The 23,790-nt window shown below is 51.5% G+C and overlaps 1 protein-coding gene across 1 annotated transcript in view; it reads left to right on the forward strand.

Moving 5' to 3' along the window:
* Positions 1–8,133: 8,133 nt before the first annotated feature.
* The window catches only part of rflnb (refilin B), a 29,823-nt gene continuing 14,166 nt past the window's right edge, over positions 8,134–23,790 (forward strand). The window contains exon 1 of the mRNA XM_038814429.1: positions 8,134–8,690. Within this exon, the coding sequence (XP_038670357.1) occupies positions 8,460–8,690 (231 nt within the window). The 5' untranslated portion in view covers positions 8,134–8,459. The remainder of the gene's footprint in view (positions 8,691–23,790) is intronic.

Consider the following 23,790-nt stretch of genomic DNA (forward strand, 5'->3'; position numbering starts at 1 on the left):
TCGATTCCCCCAATAAAGGGGTTGTTCCTCGATCACTGGGAGGGCCCTAGGTAACCGTTGGCCTGCCTTTGTTTCAGTTTCCACTGGCGCCGGGGAGTCTGTCCTGGTACCGATTGTTTCAATGTTTCTTTTTGTCCCCGGAGATAGCTCATTACTATGCTAATGGCTAGTAGTTTCAGTTCTGTCTGGGTTCTGCAAGTCCTAATCCACAGAAAATCTTGCACCTGCTTGTTTTCCTCGCACTGTCCAATTTTCCCTGTACTCTTTGCGAGTGTCCATTTTGGAATCGGGACGTGGCCACCCCAGGTGGCTACAGGGGGAATGCCACTGGGATCGGGGAACCCGTTCAAAATGGTGAGAGAGGGAAGGGGAACTGGCATGCTTGCCAGCTTGCAGAAATTTCCATGGCCAAGGTATGTGAACAGCGCCCACGCAAACTTTCCGGGACCTGTCCCAATTCTCCATTGGCGGGAACACTTAGACTCTGGAAGGAGAGTCTCTCCCCCCTTGCCAAACAATCAGCACTCTCTCCTCATACAGTATAAATTGTTGCTCCCTTTACATTCTTGCAAATCTGTCCTGATGTGTGCACGACGAAAAGCTTCAACTGCATGTCTCTTTTTTTTCCAGCAATACTCCAGTTCCGTACTACCAAATGTCAATTTGGATACCTACAACATTTGTGAAAATAATTCAAATCTGTCCCACTGAACGTACAAATCTGATGCTCAGGATTCTATCCTCTCCTTGCGGAATAATAAAGAACCTGAAACCTCGCAGTTAAAACCACTGTGTGCCAAAAGCGCCTATAGGTTTGTATCTGGAAGAAACGTGGGAGGTCTCCAGTGGCCTGACATAGACATGTGGAGATTTCACAGTGAGTTTGTAAGATCCTCTGTGTAACATGAGAGTCGCGTTGTGTTGGTTTAAATAGTTTGAAGCTGCTGTTGATGGAATCAGCAGCCAAATGATGCAAGCTGTAGGAAAGAGCAACCTTGATAACACACACACACTGGGCGGGATTCTCCGGCCGTGTCTGCCCAACAACCGGAGAATCCCGCCCGAGGTCAATGGAATTCTTCACTGTCCGCCTCTTGCCCGTGGCGTTCTTGCGGTGGAAAAATCCAGCCCACTAAGATATGAAACAGGCCGCCTTCACGTCTGATGTGCTGTCTGGGGTCAGAACTAGAAGGAGCGGTAGGCCACGTAAAATAAGAAAGTTAGACACCGCTTAAGTTGGCACAGTGCAGCACATAGGTTAGAGGTCAGGGCACAAAAATAATGTATATGGTCACTTTCAACCACGTTTTCTTTTTTTTTATATTTTTAAATTTAGATTACCCAATTATTTTTTCCAATTAAGGGGCAATTTAGCGTGTCCAATCCACCTACTCTGCACATTTTTTGGGTTGTGGGGGCGAAACCCACGCAGACACAGGGAGAATGTGCAAACTCCACACGGACAGTGACCCAGAGCCAGGATCGAACCTGGGACCTCAGCGCCGTGAGGCAGTTGTGCTAACCACTAGGCCACCGTGCTGCCCCCACATTTTCTTTTTTATAAATTTAGAGGACCCAATTCCTTTTTTGCAATTAAGGGGCAATTTAACCTGGCCAATCCACCTAGCCTGCACATCTTTGGGTTGTGGGGGCGAAACCCACGCAAACACGGGGAGAATGTGCAAACTCCACACGGACAGTGACCCAGAGCTGGGATTGAACCTGGGACCTTGGCGCCGTGAGGCAGCAGTGCTAACCACTGTGCCACCGTGCTGTCCACCAACATTCTGACCTGCCTCAATCCTCTGTCTGTGTGGGGGATGGGCTGGGCTGGCTGTGTAGGTTGCGCCAGGTGGGGGTGGGGTGTGCATCCTGGAGGATGACACAGGGCAGGGAGTCCAGGACAATTGAACATTCCACCTGGGGTCACATGGAACGGGGCCAGAGGTATGAGACAGCCTTGTAGGGCAGCTAACCCAGTGAGTGACCCATCACTGCTCACCATTTCCATAACACCCCCCCCCACCCCCACCAAAGGACCGGTGAGATGGAATGGCCAGCACACATACAGAGATCACTCGGGTGGACAGTACAATGTGATCCTTGAGGCAGCTGTCAGACTTTGTCAAACGATGAGGAGCACCAGAGCTCATCTCACAGCGAGTCATCATCGTCCTCCGCCCCACAGACAAGACCCACTAAGACTGCCAACCCAGGGCCAACACCCTGCTGGTAAGACGCTCGGAGGGGAGAAGGGGAACTGGGTGGTGGGGTGGAGTGAAGGGAGGAGTGGCAGGGAAATATGTGAGTGGTTATGGAAAAGGGGGCACCACTTGGAAGGGGATGGGGGGGGGGGTTGTGGGGAGAGTATGGAGACGTGGGACATTTTGGCAGAGTTTTCAGTGGCCAGGCCTCTTCGAGACCTTCCTGGGACTATATTGGAGAGCCCCACTGGAGTGGTTCAGACATTGGAAGCCTATCATGAGGAGGCCGATGTACCGCTCAATGACACTCCTGGCTGCTGCATGGGGGTCAGTTTTCCACGTCGCTCTGGGATATCCGGACAGGCGTCATTAGCCAAGACCTCAGTGGGTAACCCTTGTCGTTCAAGAGCCAACCCCTCACCCAATGGGCGCCTTGAAGGTGCCAGGAACAGATGAGTGCGTCAGGATGTATGCGCCGTGCGTATTGCCCAGGTTTCGGGTGCAGACGTGCAGCTAGTGATCATATACCAACTGCATGTTGAGGAAGTGGAAGCCCTTCCTATTGATGAAGGGCACCCTCTGATGAGCTGGTGCTCGGAGGGGGACATGTGTCCCATCGATCACCCCCTGGACCTGGGGCCTGCCATCGATGTCGGCACATCCTGCTGCTGAGCATCCTGGTGGGCTTGGTTCAGACTGAAGTTTATATAGTCGGCTTCTCGGGTGCATAGGGCATCCATCACAGTGCTGAAGCACCTTTGAGCGGATGTCTGAGAGATCCCAGATGTTGTGTTGGCTAGTGTGGGCTTGAGAGATGAACAGACACTTCCAACACAGATGAAGGTTCAACTCAATTTTATTAACTACTTCTAACTAACTAACACACGCTGACTGTGGGTCTAAATAATGCTAACTTGAACTAGAGACCTAAGGCCTTGTCCGAACCAGTTGATTCTCTCAGCACGTGGTGTGAGTCTGTGCTGCGCTGAATAAGTTCCTGTTACACTCAGAGGCAGCACCCAGAATGAGCGGGAACCATGGTGCCCTCTGCCTTTATAGTGTGTGTATTCTAACTGGTGATTGGCTGGGGTGTTTGTACATGTTGATTGGTCCCTGTGTGTGTCCATCAGTGTGTGTCTGCACCATGATATACTGGTGTATATTATGACACCAGACAGGTCCCCGCTCGGTCCCTGGAATGACTCAGATGCTTAAATGTTCAGGGCAATTATCAAATTGATGGCCGCCTGGAGTGGGTATCCTCCTCCAAACACCCCCGGTGCCAGCTGCGCCATCATCTGGCACAGGTGGGGGCTGGTCTCCTTGGTTAGCCAAAGTCTTTAGCAGCACAGGCGGTCGGGCATCTCCTCTAAGAAGACACGCTGACGGTATAAACACGATGCGGCGCCTCCTTCACACCTCCTACTCAGCCTGTTGGACGGTTGACACTGGAGCTTCGCCTGTCCTTCTGGAGCAGGCTCCTCTTGTGCAGGGCCCTCTCCGAGCGGCTCCTGTGCTTCCAGCCTCTGAGCGCCCACAACGGCAGCCAGGGGGATAACGAGCTTTCCTGGCTGTCCTCCGAAATTCATTCTCTGCAATGGGGGAAAAGAGAAGACACATTAGCGAGATGCGAATTCCCTTGCCCATCTAGATCCAACAAGCTAATGGTGACCCTGAATTGCACTTCAGCTCAACCCTCCCCATTCCCCCCCCAATCCCACCCATCCCTCACCTGCTCGTGCAGTGGCGAGGGTTATGGTGCGGAACCAATCACCTCCGTGCTTCGAGTCTTAGGTCTGCTGGGAGAGTAGCTGCAGTGTGATCTGGGTCCTGGGTGTGACATACAGGTTGTGACAACCTGTCCGAGTGGGGCAGGATAGATGGGACCCAGGCAACCCCGAACTTGAGTCGCTCCCCGCTACAACCCGCATTGGCAGCATGCGGTACAATTTTAAATAGTTTTTCAAACTATTAAACAGTCCCCGTTTGTAAATACCTGTAGTAAACCCCACCCGCATGACTTCCGCCTGAGAGGGGTGGAGCATCGCAGAGGCCCAGAGCATCATGGGTCAAACCCGCTAATAACATTCAAATTAATGCAAATGCCGGTTTTGCGTGCTGTCACCGGCGCGGGGCGCAAACTTCGTTATCGCCACCGGCGAGGGACCAGAGCATGGGGCCCAAATCAGCACCGGGCGGGGACCTTGATTTTTTTTTTGATTTTTTTTTTAATAAATTTAGATTACCCAATTATTTTTTCCAATTAAGGGGCAGTTTAGTGTGGCCAATCCACCTACTCTGCACATTTTTGGGTTGTGGGGGCGAAACCCACGCAGACACGGGGAGAATGTGCAAACTCCACACAGACAGTGACCCAGAGCCGGGATCGAACCTAGGACCTCAGCGCCGTGAGGCGGTTGTGCTAACCACTAGGCCACTGATTCTCCGCCTGAGTGCGATTCGCGTTTACGGCGTCAGGGAAGGGGAGAATTCCACCCACAATGTTTTGGCCTCAAGTATTTTCTGTGACAGCGAATTCCACTCTCTGGGTGAAGAAATGTCTCCTCATCTCTGTCAACTCCCTACTCCTCTCAAACATCAGCTTGGTTCAGTGGTGGCAGTCTTATCTCTGAGCGAGAAAGACTGGCAGGGTGGAATTCTCCGCAAGGCCCGAGGCCATCGTGAAACCTGGAGAGGTTCACGACGGCATCGGAAGCCTCTCCCGGCCCCCTATTCTCCCCTACCCGGGGGGGATAGGCGGGCCGTACCGGGAAACTCGGCGGCCGGGCCTTGTCCCTGGCTTCAAGGCCCGTCGCGCCAAGAATGACGCAGCGGCGGCGCCTAATGACGTCAGCCGCGCATGCGCGGGTTGGGCAGCTCAAACCCGCGCATGCACGGTTGCTGTCTTTCCCCTCAGTCGCCCCGCAAGACGTGGCGGCTTGATCTTGCGGGGCGGCGGAGGGGAAAGAGTGCGTCCCCTTGAGATGCCGGCCCGACGATCGGTGGGCACCGATCGCGGGCCAGTCCCCTCCCGAGCACGGTCGTGGTGCTCGATCCCCGATCCGCCCCCCCACAGGCCCCACACTTACCTGCCGCGCCATGTTCACGACGGCAGCGACCAGGTGTGGTTGCCGCCATCGTCAACAGGTCGGGAACGGCAGGCCGCTCGGCCCATCCGGGTCGGAGAATCGCGGGCTGCCGTGAAAAACGGCGGCCCGCGTTTCTCCGAGCGGAGTGTCGGAAAACCGGACACCCCATTTTGGGGGGGGGGGGGTGGGAGAATAGCGGGAGGTGCGGGAGTGGATCTCCCGCTATTCTCCCACCCATCGTGGTTGCGGAGAATCGCGGCCTGGGACTTTAGCTCCAGTTCAGGAGGAGGCTGAAATTTAAATTCAGCGCTGGTGGCGTGCTGCATCGACAGAGAATATTATTAAACAAAGACCCTGCCTGCCTGTCGTGATGAATGTGGGAACAGTCCCACAATTCAATTTGAAGTGGTGGGGGGGGGGGGGGGGGGGGGGGGGGGGGGGGTCAGGTCAGTTGTCTTGGATGCTGTGGCCAATATTTACCCCAAACAGATGAACTGGTAACTCATCTCGATTGTTGTTTGTGAAAACGTACTGCCTGTAAATTGGTTTTCGTGTTTGCTTATTTGTGACGGCGTATCAAAAGCAAAGAACTGTGTTTGTTCCTAATTGGAACAAGAGTGATCCAGTGATGTACTGATCACGTCATCAGCAGCTCAGGCGAGCTGACAGTCAGTCTAGTCTCGCAGCCTTTAGAGAAAACAACTTTCCAATAAAGCTCTTGTTTGTTTGTACCTTCATGATCTGCAAGCCTATCCTTTAAGAATACCTCAGTGTTTGCAGATATAACACTCGTGACTGCTTATCAAAAATAATCTATTGCCTGGGATGCTTTGAAGATGTGCTGTCTAAATTCAAGTCCTTTCTTCGGAAAGGAATGAAGTGTGACGGTAACAGATGCATAGGAGGGACGGTGAAATACTTGCACTTCTGGAGAGTCTCTGAATATATTGACCTATTCATGTACATGATGTGGAGATGCCGGCGTTGGACTGGGGTGAGCACAGTAAGAAGTCTTACAGCACCAGGTTAAAGTCCAACAGGTTTGTTTTGAATCACTAGCTTTCGGAGCACTGCTCCTTCCTCAGGTGAATGAAGAGGTGGGTTCCAGAAACATAGATATAAAGTCAAAAATGCAATACGATACTTTGAATGCGAGTCTTTGCAGGTAATTAAGTCTTTACAGGTCCAGATGGAGCAACTGGATAGTGGGATAAATACAGGTTAAAGAGGTGTGAATTGTCTCAAACCAGGACAGTTGGTAAGATTTTGCAAGCCCTGGCCAGATGGTGGGGGATGAATGTAATGCGACATGAATCCAAGGTCCCGGTTGAGGCCGCACTCATGTGTGCAGAATTTGGCTATAAGTTTCTGCTCGGCGATTCTGCTTGCCGCGCGTCCTGAAGACCGCCTTGGAGAATGCTTACCCGAAGATCAGAGCTGAATGCCCTTGACTGCTGAAGTGTTTCCCGACTGGAAGGCAACATTCCTGCCTGGCGATTGTCGCGCGATGTCCGTTCATCCGTTGTCTAACCTAATCTTCAAGCAGTGATCAGTAAGAAGTCTTACAACACCAGGTTAAAGTCCAACAGGTTTGTTTCAAACATGAGCTTTCGGAGCACAGCTCCTTCCTCAGGTGAAGGAAGTCAAGCACTTCACCTGAGGAAGGAGCTGCGCTCCGAAAGCTCGTGTTTGAAACAAACCTGTTGGACTTTAACCTGGTGTTGTAAGACTTCTTACTGTGCTCACCCCAGTCCAACGCCGACATCTCCACACCAAGCAGAGGTGGGATCGAATGGTACAATGGATTGAAACGCCGATGTTTTAATCTGGGTTCAATCCGACATTACTTTAATGGGTTAAACATCCTTTCTCAAGAGTATCACAGCATGGAATTAACAGTCTCAATCAGAGGGGCCAGCTGGGTGCAAGGAATGGAAATGTCGTACTGATGCAATGTGGGGCTACTCACCCACATCTTGGGGGCAAAATAGAAGAAACAAATAATACTAATCTTTATTGTCACATGTAGGCTTACATTAACACTGCAATGAAGTTACTGTGAAAAGCCCCTAGTCGCCACACTCCGGCGCCTGTTCGGGTACACCGAGGGAGAATTCAGAATGTCCAATTCACCGAACAAGCACGTCTTTCGGTACTTGTGGGAGGAAACCGGAGCACCCGGAGGAGACCCACGCAGACACGGGGAGAACGTGCAGACGCCGCAGTGACCCAAGCCGGGAATCGAACCCGGGTCCCTGGCGCTGCGAAGCAACAGTGCTAGCCACTGTGCTACCCTGCCCGTCCATAAATAGATACATAAATGAAATAGATGCATTTGACTTCAGCAAGTGCTGGGTGCAAAATCTTGAGGAGCTGCGCCTGAAATCGAAATCCCTCCCTTTATTAAATCCAAATCCCTCCCCCCCCCACCAAATTAAATGGTGAATATACCATTTATGTACACATATCCCCCCCCCCCCCCGCCCCGCCCACGGCATGTGCTGTTTCCCCACGCATACACAGCCCGTCTGGAATATTTAAAATAAAAAAATCCACCCTTTAAAAATAATGTTAAAAGTTCTTGCATCTGCAGCTTGTAAAATATACGGGGTGGGGGTGGGGGTGGGGGTGGGGGTGGGGGTGGGGGTGTGTCCCTCCCCTCCCCTCCCCTCCCCTCCCCTCCAGCCGCACACTGGGGTCAATTGATATGCCTGGCTCGACTTTGTGAAAGTGGAGGAAGTTTGTTGTGGGTTGTCCCCAAGTTCAAACCCCCCTCCCCCCCTCCACATGGTCCCGGGAGCAGCCAATCTGGAGCTCTGGCAGGCGGTCCCTGCAGCCTCGTAATAATCAGGAGCTTGACAGAAACAATGAAATCCTTGAGCTCGGAGCAGCCTGGACTCTGCAACTGCACAGCCCACCTCAAGTGTTTATACACCAGCGTTCTGTCTGTGTGTGAGAGGGAAGCAGATTAGCAATTAATAGTTTGATGCCGGGCTTGAATCTGCTTTTGTACAGACAATAGTTTTATTTTAAAAGTTGCAGGTCACTGGATTTTAATTATTTTACAATATTAATTTTGCGTTTTTCTTAAAACCTCAAATTTATATTACACACACACACAAGCAAAGGTCGTTCACTGCCGGCTGCACTGACGTTGAGAGCTGCGATGGTGGGGAGTCTGAACTTGCAGGAGGTGCTAACTGGTCCTCTGCTGGAGCCCAAGCGGCTGGGCGAGCGGGTCCTGGACAGTCCCGACTCCGGGCTCCCCCCCAGTCCCAGCCCCACGCCCGGAGCCTGGCTGCCGTCCCCGGGAGGAGCCGAGAACCGGCTGCTGGAACAGGAGGAGGAGGAGGACACCGTCTTCCCAGCAACAGCAGGAGGATACACTCCACAAACGGTGGGTACGAGCAGTGATCTGGACCCTCTTGTGGTGTTGTTTGGGGGGGGGGGGGGGGGGGGGTGAGTGGTACGTGCAGGTAAAGAAAAATATTTAATTTGCATCCATTTAAAATGTGCTTTGACTGCACGAATCAATGCGACCCTGGCAATTGTGAGACCTACACCATTTGGAACTCCATATGAAACATGACACCAGCCACTTAAAGCTCTAAGCAAATTAATATATTGTTCATTCTCTAACATTGACAACAAAAATGTCAACGCACTTTATCAGTCTGCGAAAACTTTTAAAATTTTGGATTAGGAAACTTATAACCTTTTTTTAAATCCACCTTCCCTGACCCTTTCTAACTGGGGATTGGGAATATTTGGCATTAATTGTGACTTGGGTGAAGGGGGTTGTGCTTTGGGAGCAGTGGAACAGCCAAGTCTCGATTCTGCTTCATAAAGTTGTGGTTGATGGTTTTTAACTTGCAAGTTCCCCACTACATGTGGTTGAAAGCTGTGAGGCTGCTCCGAGTTTAAAAAAAATCTCCATGCCTTTTTGTCGTTGTTGAAAGGTGGTCATGTTAGTTTCTTAATTTAAAATATGATCTTGTGTATGGGAATAAGCTGGCGGATGTTTCAGTGGGCTGCTGGCTGGGACGTGGGGTGGGCTGCTGGCTGGGACGTGGGGTGGGCTGCTGGCTGGAGCTGGGGGTGGGCTGCTGGCTGGAGCTGGGGGTGGGCTGCTGGCTGGAGCTGGGGGTGGGCTGCTGGCTGGAGCTGGGGGTGGGCTGCTGGCTGGAGCTGGGGGTGGGCTGCTGGCTGGAGCTGGGGGTGGGCTGCTGGCTGGAGCTGGGGGTGGGCTGCTGGCTGGAGCTGGGGGTGGGCTGCTGGCTGGAGCTGGGGGTAGGGCTGCTGGCTGGGGGTAGGGCTGCTGGCTGGGGGTATGATGTGGAGATGCCGGCGTTGGACTGGGGTGAGCACAGTAAGAAGTCTTACAACACCAGGTTAAAGTCCAACAGGTTTGTTTCAAACACGAGCTTTCGGAGCACGGCTCCTTCTTCAGGTGAATGGAAAGCCTTTCCATTCACCTGAAGAAGGAGCCGTGCTCCGAAAGCTCGTGTTTGAAACAAACCTGTTGGACTTTAACCTGGTGTTGTAAGACTTCTTACTGGGCTGGGGGTAGGGCTGCTGGCTGGAGCTGGGGGTAGGGCTGGGTGTGGGGGTGGGCTGCTGGCTGGGGGTGGGCTGCTGGCTGGGGGTGGGCTGCTGGCTGGGGGTGGGCTGCTGGCTGGGGGTGGGCTGCTGGCTGGGGCTGGGGGTGGGCTGCTGGCTGGGGGTGGGCTTCTGGCTGGGGCTGGGGGTGGGCTGCTGGCTGGGGGTGGGCTTCTGGCTGGGGCTGGGGGTGGGCTGCTGGCTGGGGGTGGGCTTCTGGCTGGGGCTGGGGGTGGGCTGCTGGCTGGGGGTGGGCTTCTGGCTGGGGCTGGGGGTGGGCTGCTGGCTGGGGGTGGGCTGCTGGCTGGGGGTGGGCTGCTGGCTGGGGGTGGGCTGCTGGCTGGGGGTGGGCTGCTGGCTGGGGGTGGGCTGCTGGCTGGAGCTGGGGGTGGGCTGCTGGCTGGGGGTGGGCTGCTGGCTGGGGGTAGGGCTGCTGGCTGGGGGTAGGGCTGCTGGCTGGAGCTGGGGGTAGGGCTGCTGGCTGGGGGTAGGGCTGCTGGCTGGGGGTAGGGCTGCTGGCTGGGGGTGGGCTGCTGGCTGGGGGTGGGCTGCTGGCTGGGGGTGGGCTGCTGGCTGGGGCTGGGGGTAGGGCTGCTGGCTGGGGCTGGGGGTAGGGCTGCTGGCTGGGGCTGGGGGGAGGGCTGCTGGCTGGAGCTGGGGGTAGGGCTGCTGGCTGGGGCTGGGGGTAGGGCTGCTGGCTGGGGCTGGGGGTAGGGCTGCTGGCTGGGGCTGGGGGTAGGGCTGCTGGCTGGGGCTGGGGGTAGGGCTGCTGGCTGGGGCTGGGGGTAGGGCTGCTGGCTGGAGCTGGGGGTAGGGCTGCTGGCTGGAGCTGGGGGTAGGGCTGCTGGCTGGAGCTGGGGGTAGGGCTGCTGGCTGGAGCTGGGGGTAGGGCTGCTGGCTGGAGCTGGGGGTAGGGCTGCTGGCTGGAGCTGGGGGTAGGGCTGCTGGCTGGAGCTGGGGGTAGGGCTGCTGGCTGGAGCTGGGGGTAGGGCTGCTGGCTGGAGCTGGGGGTAGGGCTGCTGGCTGGAGCTGGGGGTAGGGCTGCTGGCTGGAGCTGGGGGTAGGGCTGCTGGCTGGAGCTGGGGGTAGGGCTGCTGGCTGGAGCTGGGGGTAGGGCTGCTGGCTGGAGCTGGGGGTAGGGCTGCTGGCTGGAGCTGGGGGTAGGGCTGCTGGCTGGAGCTGGGGGTAGGGCTGCTGGCTGGAGCTGGGGGTGGGCTGCTGGGGGTGGGCTGCTGGCTGGAGCTGGGGTAGGGCTGCTGGCTGGAGCTGGGGGTAGGGCTGCTGGCTGGAGCTGGGGGTAGGGCTGCTGGCTGGAGCTGGGGGTGGGCTGCTGGGGGTGGGCTGCTGGCTGGAGCTGGGGGTAGGGCTGCTGGCTGGAGCTGGGGGTAGGGCTGCTGGCTGGAGCTGGGGGTTGGGCTGCTGGCTGGAGCTGGGGGTAGGGCTGCTGGCTGGAGCTGGGGGTAGGGCTGCTGGCTGGGGCTGGGGGTAGGGCTGCTGGCTGGAGCTGGGGGTAGGGCTGCTGGCTGGAGCTGGGGGTAGGGCTGCTGGCTGGAGCTGGGGGTAGGGCTGCTGGCTGGAGCTGGGGGTAGGGCTGCTGGCTGGAGCTGGGGGTAGGGCTGCTGGCTGGAGCTGGGGGGTGGGCTGCTGGCTGGGACGTGGGGTGGGCTGCTGGCTGGGGCTGGGGGTGGGCTGCTGGCTGGAGCTGGGGGTGGGCTGCTGGCTGGAGCTGGGGGTGGGCTGCTGGCTGGAGCTGGGGGTGGGCTGCTGGCTGGAGCTGGGGGTGGGCTGCTGGCTGGAGCTGGGGGTGGGCTGCTGGCTGGAGCTGGGGGTAGGGCTGCTGGCTGGGGGTGGGCTGCTGGCTGGGGGTGGGCTGCTGGCTGGGGGTGGGCTGCTGGCTGGAGCTGGGGGTAGGGCTGCTGGATGGAGCTGGGGGTAGGGCTGCTGGCTGGAGCTGGGGGGTGGGCTGCTGGCTGGAGCTGGGGGTGGGCTGCTGGCTGGAGCTGGGGGTGGGCTGCTGGCTGGAGCTGGGGGTGGGCTGCTGGCTGGGACGTGGGGTGGGCTGCTGGCTTGAGCTGGGGGTAGGGCTGCTGGCTGGAGCTGGGGGTGGGCTGCTGGCTGGGACGTGGGGTGGGCTGCTGGCTGGAGCTGGGCTGCGGGCTGGGGGTGGGCTGCTGGCTGGGGGTGGGCTGCTGGCTGGGACGTGGGGCGGGCGTTGCACTTTTCTTCTCTTCGCCAGCAGCCCACATGTCACCTGTGCCACTGATATCTACGCATTTGGATCTCGGCCAGGCCATTAAGCAACACGTTAAATAAGTCAGAATCCGAGATAGAGGTTACTGATCAGTCACCCGTTTTGAACAACGCCGTGGTGATCAGTCATGCACATGACTCAATGTATTGGGCAATTGGGTTCCACCTTGTCATTATTGCAGTGTCCATAAAAAGGGGGAGTTGTTGGGTTACGGGTATAGGGTGGATACGTGAGTTTGAGTGGGGTGATCATTGCTCGGCACAACATTGAGGGCCGAAGGTCCTGTTCTGTGCTGTACTGTTCTAAAATTACTGTTTCTGCGTTTCTACCAGTCATGAATCTTTGTTTCTTTTCATCTCCTCATATTTCCTCCCCACCACCCCCCCCCCTTTTTTGTTAACATTGCTGTAAAACATGCTTCTTCCTGCAGCTCTTCATCAATCGTGTTTGTTAAAATTGGTTGGCTGGTGGGCTGTCCCTTCATTCCTGGGTTCTGAGTCTGGACGTTGATTGTTTGAGGGTCTCCCATTGTGTCTGACCAATAATCTGAATCAAACCTTGGATGCCTTGATCCCAGTGGGCATGAAGGCCACATTATGAAGCTACTTGTAAATCGGATTTCAATTAGCAACCTTACTCAGAGATTTTAAGAATGGCTCATGTGGGCAATGCCACATTAGTGTTGCCGAGGGTGCATTTAAAAAAAATAAAAGAAATTGAGGCTGGAGTTGAGAGGTTGGGGGGGAGTTTTATTCTCCGTCCTAATGCATGCTGCCCCTGATCTGAATGCCCACGATGGCGTTTCCTTCCCTCAATATTGACATTCCTTTTAAATTGATGTGTACAAATGTTTCTCCCAGTTTTCGGGATCCAAGGTGGAGCAGCAACTAGCAAATACACTGTCCCTTTGTTCACTTGAGCTGTAAATCCAGCTCTGGTTGGTGTTTGAAAATACTCTTGTCTGGCAGTTCCAAGGATGCTCTTGTGAAAATGTTTGCCTAATCTGAGCAAGCCCATTTCCAGGCACCGGTGCTCTCTAACTGGTTTCTTACTGACATTGAGGTGGGAGGAATTCACACACATAGGGCTGGGAGTGATCCTCTGGCAGCAGCAGAATAATGCACCTTTTTTTTTTGCTGTGTGTCTGGAATGTTGTTGTGCCTCACCTGGACGTTTGCGATGGGAGTATGTGTTCCAATTGCTGACAGTGATGTCCATCACCATCGATGCCTTTCTTTCCTCCTGACGTGCTGTCCCTTCACCCACCAAGACTGTCATCTGATGATGAGAATCTGAGTAAGACTGAGAAAATAGCCATCTCTCGCACCTTGAACATGAGCATTCCCCCATTCTCTTGTTTTACATTTCACACCCAAGGCTGAGGAGACCACCCAGAAGGAAAGCTTGTCTGACCTCGGGGGAATATATTTGGGGTTTCACGCAGAGGGTTCCTCACGGTGTGTGTGTTTCTCTCTCTCTCTTTGTTGTTGGACTTATTGCAGTCAAATGGTGGGCATATGCTGTCCACAAAGACTCCTTTCAGCATGCTCTTCCGAATGTAGGTGCCAGCTGGAAACGGTCCGGATCTGAATGAATGTTTTTGGAAACTGAATCAGTAAATTGAAGAGTTTTTGAGTTGTGAAATTTTAGAAAATCTTTTGAGCTCAATGATAAAGCAGTAATAATTCCTCCTTCCGTTCCTCCCCACCCTCCTCAACATTGTTGCTAAGTGAGGGGCCATTGTTCGTAGAATTTACAGTGCAGAAGGAGGCCATTCGGCCCATCGAGTCTGCACCGGCTCTTGTCAACACCTCCACCGTATCCCCATAACTCAGTAACCCCACCCAACACTACGGGCAATTTTGGACACTAAGGGCAATTTAGCATGGCCAATCCACCTAACCTGCACATCTTTGGACTGTGGGAGGAAACCGGAGCACCCGGAGGAAACCCACGCACACACGGGGTGGATGTGCAGACTCCGCACAGACATTGACCCAAGCCGGAATTGAACCTGGGACCCTGGAGCTGTGAAGCGATTGTGCTGTCCACAATGCTACCGTGCTGCCCGTTAGCAGCTTCCGAAGTGCCTGGTTCAGGTGCAGGTGGTTCTTTGCGTGAGGCTGAATGGTGAGCATCGGTGGTTGACTGAACCATCCAGGGCATCCTGGCTAAACCCAATTCACTGCCCCAACAGGATAGTGACAGAAAGCGGGAAATCTGGGCGCTTTATGTTTCTTCTCCTCCCCACCTTTGCCTCAGCTTGGGGATGTGGACAAATTAAACCAACCCTGTTACAGTCCTTACTGAGTTGCTAACTTGCTCGTAATTAAACCTTTCACTCCTGGTCAATTTAGCTTGTCGTGGTCAGAAGAGTTATTAGCACAAGAAGCCAATTCTGCCCATCCAATCCATGCTGAAACTTGCTGCTGTTATCCATTCAATATTATTTGGCCCCTTTATTCTATCATTGGTGGCCAGACCTTTAGCTGTTTGGGTCCTAAATAAGGAATTTTCTTCCTAAATGTCTCCACAGCACCTCCATCTTAAATTGCTCCTTTAAAAATCTACCCCCTTGATCAAGCTATCACAGTGCTACCTCTGGTGTCAAACTTAGTTTTTTAAAAATAAATTTAGAGTACCCAATTCATTTTTTTCCAACTAAGGGGCAATTTAGTGTGGCCAATCCACCTAGCCTACACATTTTTGGGTTGTGGGGGCGAAACCCACGCAAACACGGGGAGAATGTGCAAACTCCACACGGACGGTGACCCAGGGCTGGGATCGAACCTGGGACCTCGGCGCCGTGAGACTGCAGGGCTAACCCACTGCGCCACCGTGCTGCCCTCGTGTCAAACTTAGTTTGATAACACACCTGTGAAGCTCTTTGGGACATTTTTACCCTGTTAAAGGCACAATTTGGGTTAGTTCTGCAGCACGTGAGCACCTTCTTCGTGGCCAAAATAACAGTGCACGACATTTTGCATGCGACTGAATAAACCAGTAACTTCCACAGTGCGGCTCGCATTGGGCACATGCAGTCTCCTGAAGCAAATGCTAGACTGCCCTGTTTGCTCAATTGCAAACAAACCCTGCAACTCCCGTCCATAGTGACTTGTTTGTTTGGAGCTGAATGTTGACCGTGGCAGTGACCAAAATTTGGAATGACTGCCAGTACATTGCTGTTAAAACACAACTTCATGACTAAGCAGGAGGTTTGATCTCCATTTCAGTCACATCTTTCCAGAGCCCGACCAATGCGCTCTTTGTCCAGCTTTTGGGAAGTATGGGTTTGGATATTTACCGATGGTTGACCTATTTGATCCAAATTGACTTCAAATCTCTCTGTGATTGAGGCTCGGATAGAGAAGTCGATTCGGTATCTGTTCAGTCAGTGTCCACAAAGCACTGAGGGCGGGGAGGGAGAAGAACTGGCTGACTGTGCGGCACCTGATGTCCCTCGTGATCGGGATCCAAGTGTTGGGTATCACTTGGATGCCACAAGTCACCAGCAGGACACTGGGTTGCAGCCCAGTCTATTTTTAATTTAATTTGTTGGTTTTCCTTTTTAGGGCAAAATCTTCCCCTCCCTCCCCACCTTCCAAATAAACCTGGGCTTTCTGCCTACCAACCCACATTGATTAGTTTCATTTGTGTGGAAATTAAAATGGAGGATATTGAGGGGGGGGGGGGGGGGGGGGGGGGGGTCAGTTGAGGGGAGGGATAAGATCAAAAAGACAAATTCAGTGTGGCCTGAGAATGATCAATAACCAGAGGGGAAAGAGAAATCTTCCAATTGCCGCCTTTGTCAAAACCCATTTACCTAATGTTAGTTAACATACTGCAATTTAACTTGTATTGATTTTGTCAAGAACCTGACAGATGTTCCTGTAGTCACGCTATATACAATCAAGTCTTGTTTCAACTCACTTTGTTCTGGTTTCTGCTGAAGCCACACCAACCCATCTCCTCCTGTCAGCATTACATAGAACATACATACAGTGCAGAAGGAGGCCATTCGGCCCATCGAGTCTGCACCGACCCACTTAAGCCCTCACTTCAACCCTAACCCCTTAACCCAATAACCCCTCCTAACCTTTTTGGACACTAAGGGCAATTTAGCGTGGCCAATCCACCGAACCTGCACATCTTTGGACTGTGGGAGGAAACCGGAGCACCCGGAGGAAACCCACGCAGACACGGGGAGAACGTGCAGACTCCGCACAGACAGTGACCCAGTGGGGAATCGAACCTGGGACCCTGGCGCTGTGAAGTCACAATGCTATCCACTGTGTTACCGTGCTGCCCCTTTCCATGAGCCCTTTTGAACTTGACTGAATTGGATCCTCGGATTCTCTCCAGGTTGTGATTGTTAATCTCGGAGGAACAGTCTGATTCTCTCTAGGTTGTGATTGTTAATCTCGGAGGAACAGTCTGATTCTCTCTAGATTGTGATTGTTAATCTCGGAGGAACAGTCTGATTCTCTCTAGGTTGTGATTGTTAATCTCGGAGGAACAGTCTGATTCTCTCTAGATTGTGATTGTTAATCTCGGAGGAACAGTCTGATTCTCTCTAGATTGTGATTGTTAATCTCGGAGGAACAGTCTGATTCTCTCTAGATTGTGATTGTTAATCTCGGAGGAACAGTCTGATTCTCTCTAGGTTGTGATTGTTAATCTCGGAGGAACAGTCTGATTCTCTCTAGGTTGTGATTGTTAATCTCGGAGGAACAGTCTGATTCTCTCCAGGTTGTGATTGTTAATCTCGGAGGAACAGTCTGATTCTCTCTAGATTGTGATTGTTAATCTCGGAGGAACAGTCTGATTCTCTCTAGGTTCTGATTGTTAATCTCGGAGGAACAGTCTGATTCTCTCTAGATTGTGATTGTTAATCTCGGAGGAACAGTCTGATTCTCTCTAGGTTGTGATTGTTAATCTCGGAGGAACAGTCTGATTCTCTATAGATTGTGATTGTTAATCTCGGAGGAACAGTCTGATTCTCTCTAGGTTGTGATTGTTAATCTCGGAGGAACAGTCTGATTCTCTCTAGGTTCTGATTGTTAATCTCGGAGGAACAGTCTGATTCTCTCTAGATTGTGATTGTTAATCTCGGAGGAACAGTCTGATTCTCTCTAGGTTGTGATTGTTAATCTCGGAGGAACAGTCTGATTCTCTATAGATTGTGATTGTTAATCTCGGAGGAATAGTCTATCTTTCCGCCCAGTGTAACCACGCCTCTGCAAATCTCTTTTTTTTAAAAATCCTCCAACAGAGTCTTGAAAATGTTGGTTTTGAACTTGCTTAAATACATTGCTCTTAAAGATTATGATGCAGAGCCTTTTGCGAAGGTGTGGAAACACTCCCTGAGCAATGGAATGCAAACACCCCAGATATTTAAGGAGGGCGGGATGTTTTTCCATTTTGCAATTCCAGCCTTGTTCGCAAATGATATTCCCCTGGCAGTTCCAAACACTTCATGGCAATGGGGGTTAACTGTATTACCCTTTGACTGTTTGACCCTATTTTATTTCAATGTTCAATCTTGTCTGGCTAATTCTGATCGTGTTGGGGTGATAAAAGTTGAGATTATCTATAATGGTTAAACAAAATCAATGGCAATGAATTTTGCATTGGTATAGCACCTGCCATAGCCTCCAAAGCTGAAGTTCTTGATAGAGTTGTCGAGTCATTACATCATTGAAGGACCGTTCCACCCCTTGGGATCTATGCTGGCTCTGTCTGTAGAGCCAATGAATTACATTTGAAATCTAGTCACTATTGTAATGTAGAAAACATGAAAACCAACTTGTGGTCCCATAAACAGCAAAGTAATAAATGACCAGATATATTTTCCATGATCATTGAATTGCTCTTCTGTGCCATGGGGGCTTTTGCCTCTACCCGAGAGGGTTAATGTCTCACCTGTATGATGACGCATCTGCCAGTGTAGCCAGAATGTCAGCCTTGAATCAGGTCTCCGAAGTGGGACTTGAAGACAAGTTTGTTTTGTTTTTTTTTTTTGCCTGACCATCCCTAATTGCCTTGAGTGGCATTTAAGAGTCAACCACTGGGCCAGGAGTCACATGTAGGTCAGGTCAAAACGGCAGATTGCCTTCCATGAAGAACCTTGGTGAACCAGACGGGTTTTTATGACACTCGACAATGGTTTCATGGTCGCCATTAGACTTTTAAGTCCAGGTTTTAATTGAATTCAAATCTCATAATGTGCTGTGGTGGGATTTGGCTCCCCAGAGCATTACCCTGGGTTTCTGGATTACTAGTCCTGTGACAATACCACACTGCACCACTGCACCCCCCCCCCCCCCCCCCCCCCCCCCCGACCAACTAAGGTACAGCTGACACCCAGTTGGATATCTGAACTATATATATTTTTGAAGTCAGTTTTTACGATTCAAATCTGTACTTTTTAGATGGGGAGAGAGAAGAATGTTGGGTCTCACCCAGTTTCGGTAATTTATGCAGAGGGTAGGAAATGCTTGCACAAAAACGATCTAATCAGATTTAATAAGTTACCCAAACAAAAAAAGAATAAGTTGTATTTAACGATTGTGGTAACCTTTGCTGTGTCAATTGACCACACTGCTGTCATTGTATTAATACCATAACATGTCACTTAACTGCAAATAATTTTGCTGGGGAGGGGCATTGGTGTCGTTCCAGTCTGCACTAGCCTATTGGGAACAAGCAAGCAACCTGGAATACAGGGAATCTTTGTGTCTAAAATTTCTAATATTCCATCTTTGTGAAGCTCGCTTGGCCAGTAAAGTAAACCTATTAAATCGAGAGTGAGCGCAAATGACCAGTTCTTTTTTTTTTTTGGTGCCTCTCGATGTTCCTCCCACCTGCCGCCAAATCCTTTTTAAACAAAATGACTAGGCCTGTGGAATGTTACTTGTTTGTTTTGTCTTTTCAGTTCTTCTTGTGGGTCAGTTTGGTACTGCACTCACGTGAGTCATTAAGCTTTGAAAGTTCGGCTCCAGTCCAGACTTCAGCGCATGATTCAGTAATACCCTGCTGCCGTACCGAGAGGTGCTCTCCCCTTATTTTTCTTAACTTTCAAGAAAGGCGCAGTAATTAAAATAAGCTGCCATCAGCCAATAGGAGGCGCCAGGTAGCTATTCATTGCGACCCTTGGCTCAGTCAAGCACCGTGTGAGGTTTTTGTTTTTTACATTAAAGGGGTACACCAGTGCAAGTTGTGGTTCTAAAATACTTTTCTAATAACTGTTGTGTGATCTTGTCTTGCTACGAAACTGCTGGTGACTTTAACCAGAATGATGTTATATTGATGTACACGTGGTACGGTAATAATCAGAATCAATACAGACCAAGTTATCATAGAGATTAGACTCTCCTGAAACTACCCTTTGGGTGTGACTGTCCTCATGTACGCCTTACAATCTTCTGCTCGTGGCTAGATCTCACATCACTGATGTCTCAAGACTGCATGGTCAATCTGTACCGCCACCTGCTGGTTGGAGGTCGCACCACCAATATTGTCTACAGGCATATCACCACAATAACAATGGCCAGCTTCGAATTTCCTGAGCTCACCAAACTGGTTCAGATAGGTGGCAGCGGCTGAAAGCTCCAAGCTGTTGAGCAATTTCTATTAAGAGTCAAAACCTCGCCTGGAGTGTTGCATGTTGCTTTTCTTACTGATGTGATTCGCCTGGAGCAGGCATCCCTGATTGAGAAGGTAGGGTGGCCCACAAGATGCCAGGCCTAACAAGCCAAGCATTGAGGATTATGCCCCCAGTTCCCCCTCCCTGAAAGATGGAGGGAAGTCTATCTGGTTGTCGAGGAAGCCCGTACTGATGGTAATTCAGAACTGGAGTTGATGGTTTAAGAGTGCTGCCCTGGTAATATCAGTTGTTTCTTTTTGAGTTGTGGCTGCAGTGAGAGGAGGGAAGGTCCCACAATACCAGTAGTATTTGGACTTGATCTCTGGGCCTGTACTCACGCACATTATCTCTCAGCATTGTTTTAAAAGAACCCTTCTAAAGGTGAGCGCCTCGAATTATGTGGCCTCTTCAGGGGAGGAACCAGAGGAGGAAGCAAATGCAATGGGTGTTGCAATGAGAATTAGGAAGAATTTCAGCTGAAATATTTGCCTACAGCTCGGTGACAGTGTTGCAAATATCTATGCAACGTTGAGACAAAATGCAGCAGGTGCAGGTAGAGTTTTGTACATCCTGTGCGAGTAGTGAGTTGTACTTTGCTGTTGGACGATGTTTGTGTGGTTGGCAAGTGTTGCTCCTGTGACGTGAGTGTGCAACTTGTGTCACAGCTCTGGCACTAACTTGAAAATCCAGGTAGCAGCTGCGTGACAGCCTAAATTGTGCTTGGTTTTTGGAAAGCATAAAAATGTTTGAAGTGGCCTTGTACACCCATTCTGACAACTCGCGCCTTGGCCTGTCCTGAGTTGGGAATTAGCAAAGCAGTATTATGCGGATCCTGTAACTTGGAAATGGAAGGATTGGGGGAAGATCCATAGCAGAAAGATATTGATTCAGGGCAGAGAAATTGAAGCACCTTGTATTTGTGTAGCCGAGAGCTGAATTTGGGCTACGTCAGTGTTGCTAACTAGGAATGGGTTTTGTGTGTATGGACTGCTAATAAGTGCTCTCTGTTTCTGTGTGTTTAACTAATTCTGATGTATGATATTTGGAATCGTACTTTATGCAGGAAATTAGTTGTGTTGGAGGCTGCCGGGGAGGTTTAATGATTCACAGGGCAAATTCAAATGTAACTTCTATTTTCTGATGAATTTGCATGTGCAGAGACGGGATTCATTTGTTATGTGGTTACTTTATCAAAATAGCACTCTGGGATTGGCTGCACCACAAACATTCTTCTTTTTGATTTTACTCCAGCTACTGAGAATGTACATGTTGGGCGTGTGTTTTTTAAGAAGGGCCACATGCCAAGCTTATTTTGTAAATGGTTATAGGATACGTGCGTGTTGGTTCTGTCGTGGAGTTAGCTGATCTGGAACTGATTTCTGTCTGCTTTTGATTCATGTTCTGTCTCGTCCTAACTGAGAAGGTCTTTTATATATAGTGCAATCTTGATACTGCATTCTGACCAGCCCCTGGAGTAGGAATTGCGACCCACGCTGTCTTGTGGTGGATTGGCTGCTGCAGTGGGTCAAAGAGTGCGGTGGAGCTGGAGGGACTCCTTGAGGGAAGGGGGTGCAAAGTGTCTATAGAACCATAGAATTTACAGTGTAGAAGGAGGCCATTCAGCCCATCGAGTCTGCACCGGCTCTTGGAAAGAGCACCTTACTCAAGCCGACACCTCCACCCTATCCCAGTAACCCCACCTAGCCTTTTTTGGACACTAAGGACAATTGATCGTGGCCAATCCACCTAACCCGCACATCATTGGACTGTGGGAGGAAACCTGAGCACCCGGAGGAAACCCACGCAGACACGGGGAGGACGTGCAGACTCCGCACAGACAGTGACCCAAGTCGGGAATCGAACCTGGGACCCTGGAGCTGTGAAGCAACTGTGCTAACCACTGTGCTACCATGTCGTCTGGCTGCTCGGGGGCCTGACTACTGCGTCTGATTCTGTCCGCAACAAACACCCATAATAGTCTTGCGAACCTTAAGAGGTGACTGGAAGGCGGTCAGCAATAGGATGTCTCGCTGATGCTGCTGTCTTTTTGCATTCCAATATGTAAGAGATATTGGGGTGAATTGAAGCAATAGCTGAGATCAGCTAGTTCGTTCAAAGTTGTTGATCGACCTTTTTATTATATGGTTATATTGCTATAGATTCATTTTGAACAAAAAGTGTTCCGATTATGTTTGGCTAGGTGATCTTGGACTAAATATATTTACGGAAGTGTCCTGAATGATTTTTTGTTGTTGAAAAATGTGAGTCGTGATCACTGCTTCCCTTGTGCCACAAAAACACCAAGGTGCTGCTTTCAACCTGATTGAGGCACGGGTGCGAAAATGGGCCGTTGCAACTTTGGGTTGGAAAAGTGGGGCGGGCAATGGGGTGTTTGTATTATTGCAGGGAGTGACACTTGCTGAAAATGCCCAGGTGGCCCTTTGGCGAGGTTAGAAAGCTGCTGGCCCCCTGTCACGCCATGACATCGAAGAGTGGTCATTTAGGTGGGGTAGCAGACCGCAGGACACTTTCTTTTCCCTGAGTCCGCCCCCACCAGCTGAATGTGTCTCCTTGCAGAGAGGAGGGGTGTAAAGACGGGAAGTGGAAACGTGCAAAGGGATGAGGCGTTGTTGGGTGGCGGGGATTTGAAGATTGGATTTTTACCGTTGTGTACAAAGCTGTGGATTTCTCCGCAGAGAATTCCTTACGACAATGTTACTCCTTTACGGCGGGGGGGGGGGGGGGGAGAAATGTAGATTTTAATGACTTGAAGTTGGAGATTGAGTTACCCAAGGAGCAGCCTGTTTGAAACTGTTCAAATCAGAACAGTACAGTTTTTGCTGCTGTGGCAGCACTTCCCTTTCTGCTCCCCTCCCCCCACACACTACTGTTGCCAACATTTCCTGCAGCTCCCCTCCCCCTCGAACCCTCCTCCTGAGATGTTGTCTCAGTCCAAAGTACAGTTACAGGAGTGCTCTTATCTGCACGCCCTCCTTGAACCTCCTGAGTCCATTGAGGGCTGGGTTAGTGTAATGATGTCACCGGCTTCATTACTGATATTTCGGCAGAAGCACAGCAGCTACCCAGCTGCACCTAAGGGGGGGGGGGGAGAATTACCCTCTCGCCATCGCGATTGGTTCCCCCAAGCCAGGTGACCCTTACTCTGCTGTGATGCCCTTAAAAGGACCGTTCGATCGTGCCCCTGCTGAATCCGATCAGTGGTCGCACAACATCTCCGCGGATTGATTTCCAGCACGTGTAGGGTCAGGAAACGAGGGGGGGGGGGGTAAGAATCATGGGCAATCCAAGTGGAAATCCTGACTCGCTCTAAACTTGGGGGGGGGGGGGGGGTGCTCTGAGGCCATTTGCTACTCTTACCACTGCCCAGGTAAAGGTCACACTAGCTCCGTACAGACAATGAATTACATTTGAGTGTGTTCTTGTCTGCTGAGGTGCTCTGTAAACTCGCCTGAGGTTGACTTTTCCTCAGTTGAGCCCTCCTTTTCTTATTTTTTTTTGGGAGGGGGGGGGGGGGGGGAGTGGTCAGGATTGGTGTCATCCAGCCCCGCTGAGCCCGGATACCCCCTCCATTTTGTCTTCGGGTTGGATTGATTGGGTGAGGTTCACAGCTGCTTACGTTTACCGATCCTTCTTCATATTAAGGCAGAATTTCTTTCAATAATTTTTTTTTCGTCCCCCTCCCTCACCATTTTGAGGAGTATGGTTTAAAGTGGGTAATTGAAGCACCCGTGGGACAACTTCCTCTGGTGCTGGCCCAGCACAGGGTGTCCGCGTAGGAGGCCACACGAGCGCTCACGTACTACAGGCCTTTGAATTAGGTGGATTGGCCATGCTAAATTGTCCGTAGTGTCCTAAAAAAGTAAGGTTAAGTGGGGGGTTGTTGGGTTACGGGTATGGGGTGGATGCGTGGGTTTGAGTGGGGTGATCATGGCTCGGCACAACATCGAGGGCCGAAGGGCCTGTTCTGTGCTGTACTGTTCT

This window comes from Scyliorhinus canicula, chromosome 12, assembly GCF_902713615.1.
Source record: "Scyliorhinus canicula chromosome 12, sScyCan1.1, whole genome shotgun sequence".
Taxonomy (NCBI): Eukaryota; Metazoa; Chordata; class Chondrichthyes; order Carcharhiniformes; family Scyliorhinidae; genus Scyliorhinus; species Scyliorhinus canicula.